The 24,344-nt window shown below is 40.6% G+C and overlaps 1 protein-coding gene across 1 annotated transcript; it reads right to left on the reverse strand.

Moving 5' to 3' along the window:
- Positions 1 to 146: 146 nt before the first annotated feature.
- Positions 147 to 22,839, reverse strand: LOC128754045 (E3 UFM1-protein ligase 1-like). The gene is made up of 19 exons (XM_053856363.1): positions 22,618 to 22,839; positions 16,693 to 16,838; positions 15,406 to 15,434; positions 15,219 to 15,313; positions 13,445 to 13,559; positions 13,248 to 13,378; positions 13,087 to 13,145; positions 12,868 to 13,014; positions 11,228 to 11,403; positions 10,986 to 11,168; positions 9,568 to 9,688; positions 8,789 to 8,911; positions 8,589 to 8,697; positions 8,348 to 8,511; positions 8,139 to 8,269; positions 7,981 to 8,061; positions 7,823 to 7,908; positions 1,637 to 1,817; positions 147 to 1,442 (listed from the first exon to the last, which is right to left on the reverse strand). Exons 1-19 carry the CDS (start codon positions 22,692 to 22,694, stop codon positions 1,239 to 1,241), a joined length of 2,358 nt encoding a protein of 785 aa, XP_053712338.1. The 5' UTR covers positions 22,695 to 22,839; the 3' UTR covers positions 147 to 1,238.
- Positions 22,840 to 24,344: the final 1,505 nt, after the last annotated feature.

A 24,344-nucleotide genomic window follows, 5' to 3' on the forward strand; every position in this document is an offset into this window, starting at 1 on the left:
GGTGTGTTTATACCTTTTTGCATATTTACTTGTAAACATTAAGACATTCTTAATGCATAAAAATGTGACGTTTGTTGTACTCCATTCAAGATTCTTGACATAGGTAAATGAATATTCATATTAATTCATTCTACATCCAGTGTCCAATAGTTTTCATAATCATTTCAGAGGAATAATAGGATATCCAAATTTTAATAACCCAATTTCTTTCCCCCCCATTCGCTTGAGTGTGTAGTATTATATCTAGTTAGTTTTAAGTTTGTTTATTTCAATCTAACACATTCTAAATACCGTTCATGACACATTGTATGCCCATTAAATAACATGGCCATGTCGTTGTAACATTCAATTACATTACACATACAGTTCAGTCAATATTTCTTCTTACATTTTGTGGAGATTGAAAGGGAGAGTGAAGAAGTGTTCCTATAATAAGTACAACTGACACAAAAGCAGACATTTTAAAGCAGACACTCTTAAGTGACTTAAAGGGAAAAAAACAAAACAAAAAAAAGATCAACTTGGCTACTGTGATCTGAAGACGGCATGCTGAACTGTACTGTGTAACAGCACGTCAAGGAAAACAGAGTTGTTCCATTACAGCACATGCACACATTTTGGGGCGCCCTTGCTCAAGCAAGGAAAAAAAGGGCCCCCGTCACAAAACAAAAAATGTTGCTACTATTGTTGGGTTGGCTGTCACAGAAATAAAGAACTTTGATTTGTCTATTATGCTAATATGTATGTATGCAAGTACATCATGCAATTGTTAGTGTAAAGTATGCAGATGAAAAGTATTCTGAGAAGCCTTGTAACCTGTCCAGTAATGTACAGTAGTCAAACATTTACAATGAGGACAAATAAGGGCTGCTTTGCAAAATAGATTTATTGAAAGAATAGTGCACATCTTCAACATTCGAACTGGTCCAGGGGGATGCCACCGTTAAAATGGAATACCTCTATGGTCTTGTATCACAACACTGGATGACTACAACTGAGAAGACATTTCAGGTTTTCCTGACTCTGTTTTTCTATGTGAAACATGTGCTCATGTTAGACTGCTGCTAACTGGCTGATGAGACCTGATAAGGCTGTCAGTCCATTTAAATCAAGACACATTTTGACCATTCTTCTAAGACTTAGAGATAGGCCAACATAAAAGGAACCATCAAGGAGTACTATGAGTTTAGGTGCGAGTGGAAGTGGTTCCCGTATTCGCATATGTCAGGTCGGACATTTTAGCCCTCGCTTTTGGATGTCTTCCTCGGAGACAAAACCAGGTCTTTGATTTGTGGCATAAGACACAGGAGCTGCATCCGCACGTTGGATGACTCCTCATCTGGTTCTGCAGAAGAGACGTCAGCTCTGCTTTCCTCCTTTTTCTTACTGACCAGCTGCTTCACAACCAGACTCTGGTAGGTACTTAGTAGTTGTTGACTTTCCTGCACAAAAACAAATAGAAAGGTGTCTGCTTGAAGAGAAATGAAAACAAGAATCAAACAAAAAGAGATACAGGTCATAGGAATACTTATATAGAAAATGTCAGCTGTGAAAATTCCAGTGGCATAGTTCTCTGTGTATTAATCGCACATAAAAACATGGTATTATTTCTTGAGTTTCCAAAATAGTAACGTACTGGAGGTATGTGCCCAGCAAGCACACTGATGATCTGTGGCACACAGCGACCCGGAGCATGGAGCATGCATTGTGTATAGGTCTGGAACAGCAGGACGCAGGTCAGATGCAACACCAGAGCAGGATCCTCTGTGTCCTTCATCTGCTCAGTGAGGGCTTGACGGTGCAAGAACAGAGCCTGCCTGGAAGGCGAAGTACATGTCAATGCTAACAAAATACTCTCTGGAATTACCTCAAAGAAACAATTTGGAAATGATTTCAATGCCTAGATAAATTGCCCTGGATGATTACTGACAGAGCGGCCCATCCGCAAATGACCCTTGCTTCCCCACCACACGCTGTAACATACAGAGGGCTGCGATAGACATAAAATATTTCTATTTAGAAACTATAGTTATTTTTATGATGACAAGCTCACAGGGACATGTGCTGCAGTGCTCACAAGGCTGGGGCGCTGCCCCTCACACACCTCCTCTTGCCACTCAGAGATCTTACGACGTCAGTCACCAGACAGGTTTACATGGGATTTGTGCAAGTCCTTCAGCCTAAGTATTGATACATTTCATTATGATCTCTTTGAACTGTCAAATATATTATTTGGTTGTTAAAAGGCACGCTAAGTAACCTTCTTATTGGTTTGATATTGCCAATGAACTTAATGTAAAATGTTTTTCATTTAAAAGAGAGTAACCTTACCAACCTTGGCAAAGTGCCTTGATGACGATGATACAGTACAGCAGACAGCACAAATACACCTCAGGTTTTCATAAACAGATGATGAAAAGATGTGGACATTTTGTTACATTAACCACATGAAATGATTATTATTTCAGAGACTCCACTAACAACGATAATAATAATAATAGTAATCATTATTATTCATTTGTGTCGGGTGCTCTTTATTTCTGGCCTGAGCACCAGCCCCCATGATGTCTCCGCACCTGCCTCTGAGATCATGTACAGCACCAAATCTTAATCACTGTCTCCTTATTTGGAGGATAGACAGGCAATGCAAAAGCAACACTCCCAAAAAGAAAAGTAAAGATGAACTGTATTAAACTTATGAAATCAAATCTATCGTAGTGTCAAACCTGAATTTGTAGAATCAAACACATTTTGCAAGTTGTTAGTTATATGTATTAATATAACCAAACATTATACAGTATTATGAGATTTACCCATTTGTCTCAGTTTGTCTCAGATCAAATAGAAGAGACACATATGGGATGACGCCAAAATGAAAAAGAAAAACTTGTTTGCGTCACAGTCGGGAGGCGGAGAGAAGCGGTGGCAAATGAAATTATCCATATTGCCCTCATCAGAACGGGACTGCGGAGAGGGGATGGCGCACCCTGTTTGAGATGGCTAGATGCATGCTAGTTGAAAGCAAGCTCTCAAAAGGACAATGGCATTATGCTGTACAGATGGCAGCGGTCATACGTAACAGATGTTTCAACAGAAGAACAGGACAGGCCCCCTACCAGTTGCTGACAGGAGAGAAGGCTGACTTATCAAAGATGCAGAAGTTTGGGTCAGTTTGCAATACGTACAAGCAGGAAAAAGGAAAATTAGATTCCTGATGTGATCAGGGATGTTTTGTGGGTTTTGATAAAAACAGTCCAGCATATTTGGTGTATCATGAAGATACAATCAAGGTGCTAAAACACAGACTGGTTAAGTCTGTGAACAAAGCAGCTGCTGAGAAGCAGACACAGAAAGGTAAGAGAGACAAATGTGTGTTGTGAGGAAATGAGACAGGGGAGATCACACAAGAGCTTAAAAGGAGCAGAGAGGATGCTCATGAGCAAAGTGAACAGAGTAGTTGCTCAAGATCGGTTCAGAGACCAGTTGATGAAAGTATGACAAATGATGAAACTGAGAACAGGAGGTATCCAACTCGAGATAGGAAGAAACCAAGTCACCTAAAGGACTATGTATGTGAAGAAATAGACTGCAATACAGCACGTAACATGGTAGACTACTGTTACCGGGCTGTATGTGGTGTTCGACAGACCTATGAGGAGGCTATTAGCTCTGCTAACAGTAAAGAATTGAGAAGAGCCATGGATGAAGAAGTCCAGTCATTAAATGACAACAAACTAGAAAAGTCACTATATGGTCTCAAACAATCTGTCCAGAATTGGAACAAAGTGTTGCACGATTGTTTGGCTGAGAATGGATTCAAACAAAAACCTGCTGATCATTGTGTTTATACAAAAGAGTCAGAAGGCAAGAAGATGAACATTATCATATGGGTTGATGACTTGATCATGGCAGCCAGTAATGACAAGGTTTTAAGAGAGGTGAAAGAGATGCTTACGGGGAAGTTTACAATGAAAAATCTAGGAAGACTGAAGCATTTTTGGGTATTGAGTTTGACCAATCAAATGGATGTGTAAAAATGACTCAGGAAAAGTACACTCACAAGCTTTTGCAACGTTTCAAGATGGTAACCTGTAGAACCCGAGAGAGACCATGTGAGCAGAAGCTTGAATATACTGAAGATGCTGTTGGAAGCCTTATATACCTATCAACTGCTACCAGACCAGATTTAAGTTTTGTGGTAAGCAGGCTATCTCAGCACTTTGCCGAACCGACAGAGGAAGAGTGGGTTACGGTGAAACATGTTCTCAGATATCTCAATGGCACATCTGAGAAAGGTCTTTGTTTCAAAAGGACCCAAACAGAAGACTTGTGTATACAGGCCGACAGTGACACTGACTGGGCATCTGATACCAGCGACAGGCGAAGTACCACAGGATACTGTGTAAGTCTCAGTTGTGGTAGTGCATTGGTCTCATGGAAAAGAGTATGTGGCATTGGCTTCAACCATACAGGAATGTATCTACTTGAAGAACCAACTGGATGGCTGGATGGACAGCTTCAAGTACAAAGAGCCTGTTGTGTACGAAGACAACCAGGGAACAATAGCTCTTGCAAAGAACCCAGTGAGCAGGCAGAGAGCTGAACATCTAGATATAAAGTACCGTTTCAGGTCAACTGTAAATGACGGGAAAGTAAGTTTAATTTACTGTCCAACTAATGAGATGGTTGCAGATATTCTGACCAAACCAACGAGTAAATTAAAGTTGAAGAATTTTGAGCATGCTGTTCTTGGAGACTGAATGATGTCCATATTAGTTTTTGTTTATCTGTTCATGTGTGAAAGCAGGAAGCTGTGAACAAGTGGGAGTGTTAAGTTAAACAACAATGTTCCCCGTTTCTGTATGTGAAAAGTGTTTTGGTGCTGTACATGAACATACCACTGTGTAGCGCCACTGTGTCATGGTCAACTAAAATAACCTTTCTTGTTGTCACCTGCTATTGCAAACTGCGGTCACACCGTGAGAATGATGCGTGTGTCTCGCTAATAAATAAGATCATCTTTGGACCCGAAGGATCAATGTCGCTCGTTCTTTTCCCATCCGAACGCAACGTATTGCTGCTGCATTGGACAACTCAACATACATACCTTGCTGAAACTAAAAAAAGGAACTAGGGATGCTCCAATTGACCGTTCACCGATTGCAGTGTCATCGGTGAACGGCGATCACTACCTGTCATTGCCGATCATAACAACCAATCACGTGTGACAGCCGGCGCTCTGATGAAGCCCCGCTGGTTGTGATGTGTCCTCCTCCCTCCCTGCTGTTCACTTGGCAGCATGTCTGCCGTGGAGCTTCTTTTAATCTGTTATGTTAAGTTTGCATCCTGCAGCACATGCACGGGAAGATGCTGTGCAGGGAAGCGCATCAAAATTATATACACTATTTAAAGCGCCAGCACTTGACAGAGAACGCAGAGTTAGAGGCTTGTGCAAGTGACAGCGCTGGTTCCTCAGCAGCAGGCTGGTAGAGCGGCTACCGCTTAGCAACACTCGCCGGGCCGAATGTGACATTTGCAACGCTAAGCAATTTGCCCAAGAAACAATGATTAATTTCACTGAGCTAGACGACCAGGTCGGTCGGAAACAACAGAATCAGTTTCCATTTTGGAGTCGGGTGCAGCGTTCGTTCACCACCTGAATCTGAAACGTTTGAAAACACGGAAACTTTCATTAACGCAGTGCTCTCTGTCTCAGAGACCCACCACAAGCGGCCAGTATCTAAATATTTCACAGACACAGAAAAGTCTCAAGAGATTCACCAAAGTGCGACGTCTCACGTCAAATTAAATCTTTTTCAGTCGTCCTTTTGACAGACTAGTTGCTGCATGCTGCAAGGTTTTTCAATTTTTTGCCTCCTTGAAAAGATATCAAAAAAAAAAAAAAAAATTATTTTATGGTTCATTCACATGTACACATCATTGTATTACAAATTCATTGTCAATCCATGTGACTGGTACTGGTGATTGCTATCTGCAGCAAAAATCCTGATCGGAGAATCCCTAATAGGAACTCATCATTAGTTTTCCTAAACATGGACATATTTCTTAGGATTTATTTTAACTCCCTGTAACCAAAGCTGGTCAAGACTCAAAACTGGGACTGTTACGAACAGACTGCGCTCACCAGCAAGTGCTGCAACATTGTGGCTGGTGTACTTCCATTCTTGTCAATGACAGTGTTTCTAGCCATGTTATGGCACTGCATATCGTGCCAATCTGGAGTACAGCGGATTGTGTATGCAAGGAGTCAATCAATAAGCAGCAGAGTGGATGAGGTCAATTTTCAAAGCAAACACACTAAGGCTATTTACACATTGCGAGTAAATTAGCATTTTTTTTTGCCCACACGTAAAATGTACCTGATTTTTTCCATTCCAAGTTGAACAGTGCAATTCAGATTTCTTCAAATCTGACCCCGGACTCTTTCATTTGTGTAAATTAAATGGATATGTATCTGACATGACAGCAGTATGCAGTATGAACGACCAGGTTCGCATTCATCCGACCTACACGTCATCAACAAGCGAGAGAGTCGTAAAAGGGTAGGCGCTCACAAACACGCATAAAAGCTCTCATCATATGGACATTATGAATGAACTCTGCGCCAGTGTGCCAATGAAACAGTTCTACCACTATCGCTTCGGACTGGAGTACTTAAACCCTCTTATCTGGCATAAATACAACAGTGCTGCAGTTGATGCAGCTTTTGACAGATTGTCCTCTGGAAGCATTGTGCTTGTATGAGTATGTGTGTCAAAACAGCAGCACATTCTCTTTTTTTATTTGGATATTCTGACCCATCTCTCATACATTCACTATTTGATCATGTTCCTGGTGGTCTGAGGTGTCAAGTCTGAAGCAAAAGTGTCATCATGTCCATGTGCCAGTCCGGCAGTTCCGTTGTCATGGTGAATCTTCAGTGCAAGGTCCACTTATTTAAGCCTCCATGAAGCTTTTTACATTGCAATTTTACTGGATAAACTTTGTTTTTCATTGACTTCCAGGCTGAACAATCCAATGTAGTCCAGTTAGTGGCAGAGCTTATGCAGTCCGCAGAGAAAATACAAGCTTTGAAGTGTACATCCTTGGTGAAAAAGTGTCTATGTATTCTCCTTCAAAACAAATAGGTTGTGCATGCCCTTAGCAAAAACTAGAATACTAGTATAGTATTAAGTAAGTGTACTTCAGCGAGCTACATTTAAGTATTTTGTAGTACGTCAAAAGCAAACATAAACTTTCTCAGTTTTAATACAAGTATACTCGTACAACACTTAAATAAACTTATTCTTACTAAGGATGTGCTGGACCAGGAGGGGCAGCAGCTTTAAAATCGCAAGATACGCTCCACCACGAGTGGCCTAGTTTACAAACACCGAGCATACTCTCTGTGTGAGACGCTGTAGTGTCAGATTTGAATGGAAATGTGAACAACCCGCAAAAAAATCTAATTTGAATTGACCATTAAGCCCTGCAGTATAAACGTCATCTAAATGCAGACTTTCAATCTTTTTGAACTCTGACGTGACATGACGGTGGAGGCTGCAGGATGATCTCACTTGATACTTGCCACCATAAACAACAAGGAAAGTGATCAAATCAAGAGCAAGCATGTGAGACATGGGTCAGACAGTTTACTTAATGTTCTATTATAAATTATTTCATTATTGGTGCAACAAACACGCATAGAGGACATTAGATAATGAACACACCCTTCTTCATGCAATGTGAACTGGAGAAGTCCCTGGTGTGGAAGGGTGCCATGCGCAAGTGCCATGACTTTGTGACGCCACATTTTCCCTACCTCTCTTTTTTTTTGTCTCCCTTCTTGACCATGAAGCCACATGCCTCTGCACTAACCTCTAGGTTGGTTAAAAACTCTTCAACTGCCTGTAAACAACAAGGTACATTTTAAAATATGAATTTATGTTCAATACCAGACAAGAAAACCTTTATGCTTACTTTTCCATTTAGACTGTTGTGTAGCTTGATAAGAGGCTCCTTCATCTCTTCTGGGAGTTTTCCCAAAATCTTGATCCTGACCTGCAAAGTTTCAGTTACAGAAGGGCTGTTGCATTGGATTGAATTAAAAGCTGTAGCACAAGAGGAGATGTACTTACATCTGATGTTATAGAACCAGTATTCTCCATTGACAACATCATGTCAGCAGCCAGGAAGTTGACAAGGATGTTTGTGACATCCGTGCACACGCTTTTCAGGATGTGCTTGCTGATGAGTCCCTGGGTGTCGTCTGTGGGGTAAATCCCTTGATGAGCAGTCCTACTCTAACTTGGACGCGCGCGCACACTCACACAACATCGTGCAGTACCTTGAAAGAACTTGATTGCTTTCTCAAATAGCTTAATGTTGATGTGGAGGTTTCCAATATCTTCCTGGATCTCCTTGATAGTCTTTTTGTTGGTTCCAGATGGAGAGCTGCTTGAGGACACAAACACGCTCCGAAGAACCTCTTGGTACACTTTAGCCAACGGCCTGCACAAAGAGTAAAACCCCTTTCTGAGAATTGACTCACCAAGAGGTAGACTTGAGTTGGAAATGATCAACATTACTGCACAAGAGAGTCGGCCAGCTCATGAAGAATTTCTTCTGGGAAGTCAGGCACCCCCTCCTGCAGGACATTGATGATCTCATCTATACTCATGAAGTCAGTAGCATGACCTGAAGAGGAGAACTGGGGTGAATTTCACAAGTACACAGAGGTTTTTTACTTCAATGTGGAGAGAACAAGAATGCTCGTCTGGGTATGTACTTTGATGTGAAGAATCTTTATCGTCACCACTGTTCTCATCTTTCCTTCCCTTCTTCTTGGTTTTACGGATGCGGATCTCTCTGGCATTTCCTCCACCTCCTGCTTTCACACTGCTGCTAGCCTCTGCGTCAAATAGTCAATTCAGAGGAGAACACTTTGTTAAATTGAAAAGAAGCACATTTTCATTCAAATACCAAGATCATTATTATTTCTACACCTGTTCATCAAAAACTAGACGTACGGACACCCAGCACGTGTAGAGCTACTACATTTATTGGTTTGCCATTCAAGCATAGAAACCCAACACATGGTTAGTATGGTAACACTTTAGATTGGGGAACACATATTAACTATTAATAAACAAATGGCTCGCTTAATAACGGTTCATACTCATTAATTATGGTGTTGGTCTAAAGGCTTGTCTTTAAAAATGGAGCTTAGTCTGCTGTGAGCTACATAGAGGAGGTCGAAAAAAGGCTGATGCAAATGTACCTTCAGAGAGTGAGTGATTAACAAAGACTGTTGTCTAGTTGAGTCAGTAAAATACTTTGGTTGGTAGTTTAACAGGCAGCGACTGTAGTGAAAAGGGCAGGTGTTCTGATGTGGTCATCTGTTCTCTCATCCTGATGACTGTTGACTAAAAGGGTCAGAGATATTTTTTTTTGCGTAGTTCTGCAAACCTGTTTGCTTCAAAGAGTGTAGTACATTTGAATAAAACACTCTGCTGAAAGAGCAAAAAAAAAAGTCAGGTGCACTTGTGGCTCCCCCGTCAATCACACCTGTAGCTTTCTTCTTCCGCTCGACGTCTCTCTTTTTGGTTGACACAGTTTGACATTCTGAAAGTGTGGGCACCAGTGTATTGTTGTCCTCTGTGATGAGACACACTGGCTTACTCACATCCTGGATATAGAAAGAAAATAGCTTGTATAAACAAAGACAGTTACAAATATTGAAAAAGAAACCACCAAAACTGAAGTACCGTATTTTCCGGACTACAGAGCGCACCGGAATATTAGCCGCACCCACCAAATCTAAGAAGGAAAATGGATTTTGTTCATACATAAGCCGCACCGCTCTATAAGCCGCGGGTGCACCGTTGCTGTCTGCGCCACAGAAAATGCATGAGGATCACTTCTAGCGATCCTCTAGTACTAGTTTTGAAAACGGGGTCCAGTGTCGAGACTGACTCATGAAACAATCTTGCCAATGTTCTGAACTCCAGTCATGAACTCCTCACATCTTATTTACATTTAAAGTGTTCAGAAAGCGCTGTTTTCACCCTCCAGTAGATCGTCTCTGTTAGCAGAGCTGCGGACACGCGGGCGAAAACAGCGCAATTTGAGCGCTTTAAAGGTAAATAAAACGCCCGTGATGTCATCGGTTTGATGTGACGAAGCTCAATATTTTTGCCAGCGAAGAGCATGCTCATTAGACTCTAAAAACTCGGGATGCTCCGAGAGACAGGGAGAGCACTCAGCTGAAGCAGCTGTCTTCAACCTCTTTCATGAAAGTTCTCACTCTGGACGGTTGCAAACGTTTCAGATTGACCGCGAACGCTGCATCTGACACACACAAGACTGCAGCGGATTCGGTCCCGGTTAATTCCGTCTTAAAACGACACCTGAGAAAGGATGCTCATCTGGCGCGGTGAAATTAATGATTATTTCTCGGGCAATATGCTTCGCGTTCTGAACGTCACGCTCAGACCGGCGAGTGTCGCGAGTGACCGCTGGTTCCTGTAGTTTCACTTTCATGAGCACCAGAAAACTCTCTGTGCTCCGTCAAGTACTGGTGTTTTAAATATCGTATTGAATTCGTGGCGTTGACGCCCTTTAACGTGCATGTGCTGCAGGATGCAAACTTGACATGACAGACTTAAAAAAGCTTCCGCATTAGACGCGCCGTTGCCAAGCGAGTGGCGAGTCGGCAGGGAGGAGCGGACGCATCACAAACCGCGGGCGGTGCCTCATCAGAACGGCTGCTGTCACATGTGATCGGATTTTGTGACCAGCAATGACAGGCAGTGGTCGGCATTCACAGATCACAACGAGTTCAGCCTTTCATAATCGGTGGCCGATTGATTGGAATATCCCTGTAAAAATCAATATATTAGCCGCATCGTTTTAGAAGCCGCAGGGTTCAGACCGCGAGAAAAAAGTAGCGGCTTATAGTCCGGAAATTACGGTAATAGCGATACCTTCTTGGCTTTCTGCAGCATAGCCTCATCAAACAAAGACAGACACTGGCTGCGGATGAACTTCTCACTGACAACCACAGTGCCACCCAGGATTCTGGCAGATGACAGCACATTAGTGTTCCTCATGGCCTGTTGGATAAGCATCTCCATGTCCTCCACAGACATACAAGTGGGTAGAATGGCCTAACAGAAGCAACAGTGAGTATTAAACAATGGAACTTTGCGCAAATCAAAATTGGCACCTGTATGTCGGACCACAATGACGAATTCACTGCCTCCTCCACTGATGCTTCAACTTGGTCCATCAGAGTTTGGCCCACACAGGCAGATTGCAGAAATAGCAACTTGTTGGACTTAAACCGCTTTTTGATATAATTGCTGGGGTCCGGAATGCCAAGCCGGAGTAAGGCGTCAAACTCTGTAGAAGCAACCATATTGTCATTCTCACCGTGTTTGGTGGAGAAAAATGAAATAAAAAAAGAAAAATAAAATGAACAAAGCAACTTTTGCTGTGGGAGTCCTAACTATTAGCCATAACACAAAAGTTAAAGTAAGATGTAAAGATCGTAGAGATCAGATAACTATTCCAGGTATAATCAAGGAAGATAAAAACCAAATTTATTTAGGTTGTGAATGAGAAAGCCAAAATGTTAAGTTACCTAAATGTTCTATGTCATACATGCTCTGCCCTCTAATGGGCTTCACTATTGGTTACCTTCACTCCGAGGCCCCGCCAGAGGCCCCGCCAGAACCAGAGGAGATATTTCACATTCGCTCACACTGTGAAGATCTCCAGATCTTCACCATAATATCCTGTGAGAGCTCCCCCTCTCGACATCCTGTCTGCCCTGACATTCGAGCTGCCTGGAACATGCCGGGCTCTCAGAGACTGCAGATGCCTGTCTGCCCAGTGGAGAATGCGGGCTGTCCCGCGGTGAAAGGCTGGGGACCTCACCCAGCCCTGGTGGTTCAGATATGCTACTGCAGTAAAGTTGTCTGCTCTGACCATGACATGATAGTTCGTCAACTAGTGTGCAAAGCACCTTCTCCACCGGCATCATTTTCAACATGTTTATGTGACGCATTCGTGACTCACAACCTTCTCTAGACATGGCATTGAACTCCCAAGTTATCCGGGATGGCTTTTACAGACGAGACCAGAGACCAGAAATGCTCAAAGTAAACCAGAATGCAGAAATTGTGCACTCTTGGCACTGTAAACAAAAACGTTTGTTTACTCTAATGTCAATGGAGTTAAATCGTGCCTGAAATCATTACTGTTTACTCAAGGTTGAGGATCTGAGGGTCCTGGCAGGCTTGTTGGGGTTGAGCAGTTCTAACATGTAGTTGGGCTAGGCTAAGACAGGCTTTAACAGTTATCAATAAAATGTTAATGTCAATGTCAATACTTAAGTAGACAGGGACCTAGTGCCGAGAAGTGAACACTGGATTGATGTGCTGATTACTCTGTCAAGAGTCGGTTAGAAGCCTCACTGCATAGTTGAATAGGATTTATTTAAAAAAATAAGGTGAGGAGTCAAATAGGACACTTTGGGCAGTGGGAGTTAAGCTTTCGGACCAGGGGCCGACGCTACCACGGAAGATAGGAGAGTTTGGCAAAGGAAAGACTGATATTTCTGTAAGTGGTTAAGCTGAATGACTGACATCATCAAGACATCAGGTCATTAGCCATGCCTTCAGAGTTCTTCATGGGTAAGTAAATCTGTGTATCATCCGCACAGCAGTGGAAAGACACGTGGTGACACTGGGTAATTAGTCCAATAGTGCATAGCATATTAAAAGTTGTTTAAAAGTTGGTGGGTCTTCATCATTTTCTATATCAGTTAAATAATCAATTATTTCCTTACAAAAAAACACTTACCCAAGTACCCATTCTGCAAGAGGAAAGAGTCGATCCAAGCACTTTGAGTTTTAGAGTAGATGTCCGGAACGTAAATGGCTTTGTCCTGGCGCCCTCCAACCACAGTTCCTTTCAGGCGTCTCGTGTTCACTAACTCCTCAAGGACCGCTGCCATACACAATCATATTGGTCATTGAGTCACACATTCAGTGTATAAAGAACAGAAATATATTGTCTCACAATACAGGAGATGTTCCTGGAAACCAAATGCTGCGATGATGCCACTGATGGGTGTTGGCCTGGAGAAGGAGATAAACACAATATGTGGAGGAGATCATTTAATAGTAGGAAGAATAATAAGAAGAGTAAAAACTGGTACAGCACAATTTAAATGTGATTACCGTGTTATGGCAGAGAAGAGTCCCAGTATTCTGGCTGTATGACGAGCAACAAAAGCAAGTGTGAAAATGATTCCTCTATTGTACTGGTCCAGCTCTCCTTGTATCAAACGGCCAAGACGTTTAGCCAGCTCCTAAAAAACTTAGTTAGTCCAGCCAAAATGCAAAAGAAACATTATAAGAAGGCTAGTGGAAATCACCGGAGTTAGGAAGTCACCCGGTAAGTCGTGGATTTTGCATAGGTCCGAGACACTGATCAAGCCAGCCTCCTGAAGTCTGTCATTCACCTCCTCAGCAAGACGATCCATATATGAGCTGGGTACAATTAAAAGACATGAAATACAGGTCTGTGGCTGATAAAATGTTTACGACTAAATTACTTGGTCTGGTGCCACAACGAAAAAGCCATACTGTGACACTGGTACAAAGACACACATCAATAGACTTCACAGGTAGATCTGTTTATAAGACGCTTTCGCACTGTAGGGAATAATTTGACGATTTCATTCCAGGAACCGGTCTTTGCACAGCGTGGCAATTCGCATAAGATAGAGGATGTGGTAGCCAGTGGCGTCCCTGCCGCATTACAGGATCACTGAGACATGCACAACAAATGTTTTAATAGTGAGCAATGAGGCCACAGTGTTTTGTTGTCTTCATCGCCGGATTGTCTCTGCTATAATCAAAAGAGATTTCAAGGTGATCGGTGAAGGATAAAACACAAAATACATGGCAAGTTTAGTTTAGTTTGTGTAGACGTAATTTTAAATCATGTCAGATTAGATATCTAATTGTCTCAAATTGTCTCAAATTAATTTATCTCAAATATATTGTCTTCAGATCATGCACTTGATGACAATACATAGTAAATCAGTCTGACACATTTTCAAAGCTCTCGACACCAAATAGTGCACAAAAAGTGCAAACATTACTTTCTCTCTGCTGCCTCTGCGCAAAAAAGGATCCAAGAACTATTCCATTTGGTTCGTGATTCCTGCTGAACGAATGGGTATTGTAACCGTTTAATCCGCGAATGGTACCCAGATTTGAAAGGTTCCTACACTACGAAAGCAACTATTATGTATGCAGGTACGTCAAGTCAGTACACACGCTGAGATATTGACAATATGTTGCCACAATTCCATCCAAGCATGGATACAGTTTCAAAGCTTAATATATGCTAAACTTCAATGTCTTCACTTTTCTTTCTGTCTTGAAAGCAAGACACAACCCCTCTACTTCATCGAGGTCGAGTTCTTAGAGACAACATTCAACTGTCCACCCAATTGAGAATGGTGGCTCCTAAACTTTGCAGGGTCAAAGCCATCACAGCTAACCCCATAGAACCGCATGCAACCTCCTCTAAGCGAGCATGACAATCATGTTTCAACATATGTACTACACCTAATACATACATGGCTAGAGTCATGGTAGTCAAAGGCTTGAGTATAGTCTTGCAAGACTTGTAGACAGAATCCAATGTGTCATTAAAGTCATAAGATGACAATGCTTAGGCAGACAGCCAATGGAAACAGTTCACATGCATGAGATGAGTAGCAAAACCAAATAGAAAGCCCGTCAGAGGATGGAGCATGCATCACATAGAACAAAATAAAGGGCCAGGTGTTTTCTCCAAACCTGAAGGGCATTAAAAAAATCTAAAAATAAAGATAAAGAAAAAATAAAGAACTAAATACAAAAAAAAAAATAGGAATAAGGAATTCATCAGAGCAGCCATGGAGAGTCTCACAATACTGCACCCCAGGATCTCAATGACCTGAGCACTTGTGAACAGCGAGGCATGTCATTGTCGAGCAGTGACTGATCACATGTGCTTGATGAAATGGCATCACCAACTTCTTTCAAAGGCCCAATTTCCTTCACTTCTTCTGTGTGTAGAGATACTCTGACAAGAAGTCAGAAGTTCTCTATTTATTTGTCATAGGTAAAAGCAAAATCATTAATGATACTCACTCGTCAATTAGCTGCCCCAGCACAAGCTGAACTTTATCAGTCTTGACAATTTCAGCAGCTTGACTCTCAACATGGACCCAGTCCACATTGATTACCTGTAGGCAAGACAACAATGCATTAGAAGAACCCAATTGAGATCAAACTTGAGCACGCACACATGCACACGCGTACACATGCACACACACACCTGCTGGAGCTGTGCCAGGTTGATCCGACCTGTGAAGAAAATAGCATTATTATTCTTTACAAAATCTATTTCCTTCTGTAGTTGACAATATAGTGGCAGCCACTTCAAATGGCAAGCTAGTCGGAGCTGGCTGACAGGAAGCTGTTGGAAAGCTCTCCAGCAGGCTCCCAGCATGTTTGCAGCCAGGTTTCAGCCATGTTCCAGCCGCTAGAATGAAACCTCTACTTCTTGTGGGTGTGTCTATTTTCATACAACCCCACCCACTCAACGGGTAGCGAGGTCTAACCCTTCTAAGGGTCCATGGCAGAGGAGGGTAACTGAAGGACAGCAGGTCGGATATGGTCCTCTTCTTGAGGGAGTGTCTTTGAATAATGTAAATCCCACCTACTCATCGCGCAAGAGACGTGAACTGAAGGTGACGCTTTCTCTTCATGAGTGTGATTAGGGCTCCACACATTATCCCTCCACTCAGTAAAGAGTCCCAAGTCTCAGGAATAGGTTACGTCGACTTCTTCATGCTATTCCCATTCATACATTTTGTAAATGGTGTTGTGCCGTTGTATTTGTAGCTTTTAATTTTAATTAAAAAGCCCCATGTGCCTTTTAACATTTACTGTTTTAAGTTAAAAAAAAAAGGCAATACTATTTCAATAACGAGCTACCAGGGCGCCATACAGTGTAATGTCAAATGAAAATTATCATGTAGGGCTGGTCGATTATGGCAAATTATTTTGATTCGTATCATAATCACGATTATTCAAACAACTATTGAATGACTTAAGATTTACCTGTCATTACACTTTCAAACTTTATTGAACGATGAACTACAATGAAACAATGTGTAACATTTAAATAATCATTTAACAGTTATATTTAACCTTCTTTATGTAGGTTAAATGTTTCTTACTAGAAACACCAATCTGTATGGTCAGGCTTTAGAGAACAGTGGAGTCAGGAGATAATATTTGGAGCTGAGCAGGCACTTGGCTGGGACACTCAGATGTTTCTGAGGTTCTGATTTGTAAGCTGTGATGTCATATTCCAAGTTTTCTCGTCATTTTTCCGTAATAGAAGAAGTCACTCCTTAGATTATAAAACATACATATTTGAGCGCTCTTCCTGCGTCTCAGCAGCATGATGAATGACAAGGAGCGCTTGATTTTATCACCATTCTCTCCACAATGACAATTCTGCATCTCACGATAAATTCGATAAGGATGTAAATCGAATCACAGGCAGGATAATGACGATGATGCACAGCCCTTGTGTGATACAATTGAAATTTACCTCCATGGACATAAAGCTCATCTCGGATCTCCCTCTCGATCTGGGCTGTGGTGATGTATTCCTTTCCATCCAAAGTGTGTACCACATTCAACCTCTTGTCTTTCACAAGCATTGTAATGATCTCAATGCAATTCCTCTCTGACAACCTGTAAACAAGTGTAAAGATCACATTTAAATAAATACTGCAAAAACACAATTGTGACTGAATGTTTGTCACACTGAAGTAAAGACACCATGTAAAAGTACAATTGCAACACTGAGGACAATAAAACAACAAAATCATAGACAGCAGTCATGTCACATGAAAATAAAATAGTACAGGGTCTAGAAGCATCTCTCATGGGTTGAAGAGGAACTTGAAACAGAGACAGCATTGCAGTGTCATGGTCAGGTACAGCATAAATTTCACTCCCTACCCACCAGCAACAATTCAGGCTTCCACAGACCAGTCATGTGGCCAGGAGCCACAGAGATTAGTCCTATTACCTAATTAGCACTCCTAATTAAGTACTCAGTTCCCTTATAAAGACACCTGTCCACAGACTCAATCAATGTGATTCCAACCACTCCACAATGGACAAGACCAAAGAGCTGTCTAAGGATGTCAGAGACAAGATTGTAGACCTGCACAAGGCTGGTATGGGCTACAAGACCATTGGCAAGCAGTTTGGTGAGAAGGAGTCAACTATTGCGTGCAATAATTAGAAAATGGAAGAAACACCAAGATGCACTGGTTAGGGTGGCTAAAATGAGGGATGCACTGTTGCAGATACTGGTATCGGGTATCGACCCGATAGAGCCTCTTAAAGTGGGATTTGGCATCAGTGAAAAATTGCAGATCCAGGAGCGAATCCTGGCATTAAAACACCATGTTTCGTGGTCACGTTGATGTCATACGCTGCGCCCGTCATAATGATAACATGGCAGCAGCTCACAGCAGATACTGAGTTTTCAATGTCCACCCCGAAGTTGAGCGGATCAATCGTTTGTGAGCATGAGGCATTGTGCATTAATTTTTTTTTTTTTTTACTTTGTTTTTATTACATTTTTTGCATCAGCAATTTAGAATTATATAACATATACAACACATAATCAATCGCTCTATTATCTATGGGCATCAAGAAACAGCTTCCATCGTTTATTCAAATTATGTCTTTGAAGTCTAAGCAAGTAGCTGAGTCGTTCCATAACCGTAAGTTTGTGGTTCAGGTTTTTGCCACTTAATTGTAATACGTTTCACAGCAGCTGTTAGTAGTGTCTGCCAGAGGTAGATGTTTCCCCTTCCCTCAATTCCCACAGGAATCACTCCCAATACTGCCGTTTTAAAATCTTTTGCAACAGCTTCACCGAACAACCTATTCAGGAACTTGAAAACATTTTCCCAAAATGAGCACAGTTTCCGGCATGTCCAAAACATGGGGGTGTGATTACCGATGTGTGCTCCACAATTTCTCCAGCAAGTGTTACGGCAGGTCTTATTCATTTTAGCAACCACATTTGGTGTCAGAAAAAATCTTAAAAAATTATACCTCCCATCTTGCTTCAATCTTTGAGGTATTGTTGCAGTCCAAGTTCAAAAATATTTGGTAAATTCGACCATTCAATTTTGTTTTCCAATCGCCTTTTTGAATATGTTCCATAAATCGTTCCACCACATTGGGTTCCCTAATTTTGGGCCATTCTTTATGATTTGAGATAAAGCTTCTCAGTTGTAAATACCGAAAAAAATGTGTTGGGAAGACGGAATGCTTATTACTTAACTGTTTGAAGGTATGAAAGTTCCCCTGCTTATGAACCTGGTGTACGTACATCAGTCCCTGCTCAGCCCATTTTCTAAAATTTGAGTCAGTTTGTGATGGTTGAACTTCCAATTAATCCGATGTTAGTAATGGATGATATTGTTTTTGCCATTCCAAAGTTTAATTTTACTTAATTTTTTCCAAATATTCAGAGTGGTATGTGAGTTGTCTCCCTCGCAGCTACATTCAGAGATTACATTGGTCTTGTTCAATATCTAACCATCTTGTTCTCATGTCATTCATGATCCAAGTGGTGAGAGGTTTGAGTTGAGCAGCCCAAGTAAAATTTTAAGTTTAGAACTTTGAGGCCACCTCTTGCTTTTGGTAGCTGTAGGGTTTTAAGTGTTATTCGTGGTCTTCTCCCCTGCCATATGAATTTGGAAATCAATCTGTTTAGCTTATCAAAAGTGGATCTCGGTACATCGACAGGAAGCATCTGAAAAGATACAAGAGTTTAGGAAGTACGCTCATACGAATACTTTCTATTCTACCTACTAACGATAGTGAAAGTTATGTCCATCGTTCAAAGTCTCTGGAGATATTCTGTACTCCACTGATTTGTTATGATTTGTTTGTTATTTTTTTCCAATGTTGGTGGGATCTGTATCCCTAGATTCTAAATTCCATCTTGGGGCCATCTTAATTCACTCAGTTTTGAGGTTTTGTGGAATTTTTCCACTTATATCCATTGCCATTGTTTTATCTTTGCTGACTTTATAACCTGAGAAAAGGCCAAATGTATGTATGAGATTTTTTTAAGTGTGGAACTGTCAAAGTTGGCTCCACAATGTACATTACAATATCATCCACATATAGCTTAGGTTCTTCTTGATTAATTTTCATCCCCCTTATATTTTCATCTTGTCGTATTTGCTGGGGCAATGGCCCAATACAGATATCAAAGAGGAGCCGAGAAAGTGGACACCTCTACCTGCATCCTCGCTTGAGAGGAAATCGATCCGACAGAGTCCCATTTATTCGAACGGCAGCCTGTGGGTTTGAATATAAAATTTCAATCCATTTAATGGACTTGGGACCAAATTTGAATTTTCTTTAAGTTTGAAATAAGTATTGCCAGGATACTCGGTCAAATGCTTTCGGGTCATCAAGAGACAGTATCATAGTTGGATTTTCTGTTGCTGTAGGATGAGTCCTTAGGTTTAGTGGTCTTATAATACTGTCACCATAAAATCTCCCAGTAATAAAACCTGTTTGGTCTGGGTGAATGACTTTGTTGATAAATTTATTATGGATGACTACTATGGTTGCCTCGTTCCATGAAGGGGCCATAGTGCCAGATTGTAATGCGTAGTGATAGGCCTCCAAAAGCAGTGGTACTAATGTCTCTTTAAATATTTTATTGAACTCATTGATAAATCCCTCTGGACCAGGGCAATTATTTTTTAATGAAGAAATTGCCTGCAGTATTTCTTGTTCTTTTATTGGCTCATCCACTTTGTTTGCCATCTCCTTGGTTAGTTAGTTTAATTTGATATTTTCTAAATAGTCTTTCAGTAATTTATCATTTATGCAAGTGTTCGTGTTGTTGTAGAGTGATTCATAAAACTTTGTCGCGCTTGTTTTTTGCATTTTTTTAGCACTAGACCAGGCAATAAAACGACCTCTGATATATGCTTTAGCACAATCCCAGTGCATTATAGGAGACGTTTCTGGTAAGATATTGTCTCTATATACATATTTATGTCAGCGGTCAGAAATGACTTAATTTTTTTACCATTTAGCAGTGAGGTATTAATTTCCTATTATGTCCGATATTCCATGATAGAATGACAGGTGTGTGATCAGACATTGTGATAGGCCAAATTTGTATATCCAGTACTGTGTGCATCATGGTCTTAGGGGTGAAAAAATAATCAGTCATGGAGTGGGAGGAGTGTCTGTATGAATAGAAGGTGAAATCTTTGCCTAAAGGAAACCTGCTCCTCCAAACATTGACCATAGCATGTTCCACTAGAAGGTGTGTATTAGTCTTCTGCCCATCTGAGCTACTGCAATTCTGGAGACCGGTTGTCTGTCTATTTGCAACATTACACAGTTCAGGTCCCCACCAGCCAGTAAGATACCAGTGCTGTGCTTAACCATGACAGAAAAGACCAGATAAATTAAGTCAGGTGCATCCTCATTTGGCGCGTATACACTCATGAAGGAAAGCGTTCCACCGATTAAACCGTGTGCCACAACAAATCTCCCTTCATTGTCTTTATACATACACTATATGCATCAGAACACAGACTCCTATCTTCTTTCCACCGTGATAAGAAAATTAGTATATTTTGTTCACTCAGGAGTTTTTCAGTTGTCAAGATCTTTATCTGATAGATGGGTTTCTTGCAGTAGTGCTATATGGCAATCTAGGCCTTTCAGTTGGTTAGTAATTTTTTCCTCTTTACACAATGTGAACAGGCTCAACAAAGAGTTACATTGTAACTCACAACTTTAACTATACCCATATTTCCACATGTTGAGCTTTATAAGGGTGCAATGATACATATGAACATCTATTAACATTTAAGGGTGTATGAGAGTGGTTTAAAATGTTGGTAGATGTTAAAATGAAGTAGCTGGAAATAAACATGTACAAAGAAAGTGCTGATGAATTTTTAACACACAAACAACCTGAAGAACTGAGGGATCAGGGATAACATGGAACAAAAAATAGCACACACTATAACTAATGGCTGCATGTTGTGATGTGCAGCTCGTGAACACCTTTCAAAATGTTCACCTTAGCTTGGATAGTACTAGTCCACACTGAGAAAAATTTAGAAAACAAAAAAGTCTAGAACCCTAAATAGTGTTCCTCCATAGTGAATGTATCAACAATCAATAAACAGGATGTCTATAACACTTGAAAATACCAAAAGGTAATGAGAAGGAGAAAGGTATGCAATATTTCTAATATTGTAAATAAATTTAAAGAAACAGCATCACAAATAACAACTAGCAGGTGATAACTTTCCATAATAATCAGATAAGATGTGGGTATCTGCATTAGGACAGAGTCTGTCTGTGTGCATGTATGACTCATGATACAGAATGGATTGATCAGTCTTCACAATCTCCAGGTGGAAACACATGACTCTTGACATTAGGGCTGGGTATCGATTCTAATTTCAAGAATCCAACCAACTTCACCGTAGTCATGCCTTTCCGGTTTTTCAGATTTTGTTTTCTCACCAGCTGCTTCCATCAAAAATTGGCATGCAAACCAACCATTATACACCAGTGATGCCATTGCTGCAGACCAGTCAACCTATACCATATCTGAAATTTTATTAGGATCTCTCTCTAATGAAATGACACATGATTACAACCAAAATCTAAGGAAAGTCACAATGCAATGATAATAATAGCAATACAGAATTAACTGTAAAAATGACAAGAGAATAGTACACGGAAGTGCCTCAGAAGAGTGCAGTCAATCCCGTACCCAGCCGGAGTGCCACAATTCAATCTTGTGCCTATAAGCTGCTACTTATGGTAAAGCCATCCTTAGCAGGGTCAACTTCAAAATAAAGGCACCATTATGGATTTTTAAATTGCAAATTAAACAGATAGGCCATACTTACAGTAGACTACCTGACGAACACACACGGAAGGTTTCATGGCATTGTATCGTGTATTGTATCTGCAGTAAACAGAGGATGTACACTATACAAATTGTGATTCATATGGTCATTTACAAAGGGTTTTTATTCTGAGAGTACACAATAGAACGCCATGAAACTTCCTGTGTGTCCATATGGGTTAGATTGCAGCCAAGCTAAAACTCTGCCCACGAAATGCATGACAATACTGTATAATATAAATTATGAGCCATGTGACATTTTCTTATCATTCTGAAAGTACAAGATAGAATGCCACATGGGTCTGGTTGCTATAAAATCCACAATGCAGTCTTTATAAGTTTTCCGCGAGGAACCTGCTGGAGACTGCTACCGTAAAAGCAAGATTGAATTCTAGCACTCCGGCTGGGTGCGGGATTGACTCCGGGTATCACACATTCAACCGCCGGTATCTTTGATTAATAGTGACAGTTCCATGACAGCTAGTGTTGCCATCGATCATTAAGCAACTCACAACGTTCACTTCTAGTCACACTTACCTCTGTGCTGTGTCAGCAAACTGTGCTTTCTGGAAGTCAGCGGCCAGCCGCCTAATTTCCTCCCACTCTTCAGACATGTTCGAATGGACGTGAAAAAGCAAGCGCAGGGAGTAGCGTCAAAGTACAGCTTCCCGTGTGCACTGTCGGGCAGTATCAACAAATAGTCCGCTGCTATCCGCAACAACACGTCAACCATATACGAGTACGTCACAACTCCAGCCACACATCAGCACGCATGCCCGGGCATGCGCATAATCAATCTCCGTTGTCCAAGTTCATATGGCAACTGAAAAGGGACAAAACGCATATATATATATATATATATATATATATATATATATATATATATATATATATATATATATATATACACATAGAGAGAGAGAGAGATTTTATTTATTCATTATTTTTGGGGAAATGCAATCGAAAAAAAACATACCACAGTTCGACTATTTCAATACATTAATAATTGCCATTGATAGATAATTATTAACATACCTTTTTTCCCAAAATAACAAAGCTAAATCAATATTATAGTTATCATTTCAATTAATAGTAAACGGTGTTAAATGAGAATTTCATTCGGTGGGGAATATCGCTGGAATAATGCATTTTTTTATTATACCATATTTCGAACACCGAAATAAGAAGACAAGTATTTTTTAAGTAAATGTGAATTAAGTGCAGAAATACCACTAGATGTCACTGTTGGCCAGTTTTTAGAGCATTTCGGACATTTCGATTTCATGACTATGAGAGTCGTACAGTCTGTGTTGTCGTAAAAACATAGAGACAAGAAAGGCCATTGCATGTAGTTATTATTGTAGCAAATGGTTTGCAAGTATCTGATTTGTGAATGAATGACTCCCTTTATAAAAGCATAGTTTGACCCACACATGGCTCTTTTCTTGACAGTTAGAGATTTTTTTTTCCTCATAATAGAATAAACTTGAATAAAGCTCTAATGATAGCAAATATATCCAGGGCTCCTTACAACCCTACGGAAGTTCAGAGCTGCCACCAAGGAAAAATATTTTTGCATCAGTACCACATAATTTCGTGATACTTATCAAGTTATTTTGTGATACTGATCACATTATTTAATGTCATGTTATTTTACGATACTTTTCAGATTATTTCGTGATATTGGGTGCATCTATCTATATAAAATAATCTGACAACAGTGACAACTTTAGAAGTCACACATTAAGGGCAATAAATTTATAATGATTGGCAGTTGGTCAAGGTCTAGTTTCTAACTTGTCAAGGATTATTTACATATGACCTAATTCAATGTCTTCTACATTTTAAGATTCATGATCAGATGCATGTGACCAATGTATTTGTTTACAGAGCTTATATTCACAAATGACAAGCGTGATGTAAGTCTACTGTACTATTGCATCAATGAACATCCCAAACATTAAGGTAGTCAAAATTGACTCTGGCCTCATTTCACTTACTTTATTCTATCTTGGAAGTATTCTGTTCAAAGACCGCCACTTATGGTCACAATATACTCTATTACATTTTCAACTAAGCGAGAGTGAACATCTCTCTGGAATGCTTAACAAAACTAGTTTCTATCTATATGTATAAACCTTCTGCTGCAAGTTGGAAGACATCTTCATGAACATCAGGAAAATAGATGTTACTTACAGGCGAGTACAGAAGACGTCACTTGGTGTGTAACAAATCACTTTACAGTGGCCAGGTGGTCCCAATAT

This window comes from Synchiropus splendidus, chromosome 2, assembly GCF_027744825.2.
Source record: "Synchiropus splendidus isolate RoL2022-P1 chromosome 2, RoL_Sspl_1.0, whole genome shotgun sequence".
Lineage (NCBI taxonomy): Eukaryota > Metazoa > Chordata > Actinopteri > Syngnathiformes > Callionymidae > Synchiropus > Synchiropus splendidus.

Coding starts and splice junctions, on each gene's coding strand:
- LOC128754045 (XM_053856363.1), bottom strand. CDS start 22,694: ATGTCTGAAGAGTGGGAGGAAATTAGGCGGCTGGCCGCTGACTTCCAG. Junction 8,512..8,588: donor CTGGCCGACTCTCTTGTGCA/GTAATGTTGATC, acceptor CTCTTTGTGCAG/GCCGTTGGCTAAAGTGTACC. Junction 1,443..1,636: donor TTGCTGGGCACATACCTCCA/GTACGTTACTAT, acceptor GTTTTTGTGCAG/GAAAGTCAACAACTACTAAG.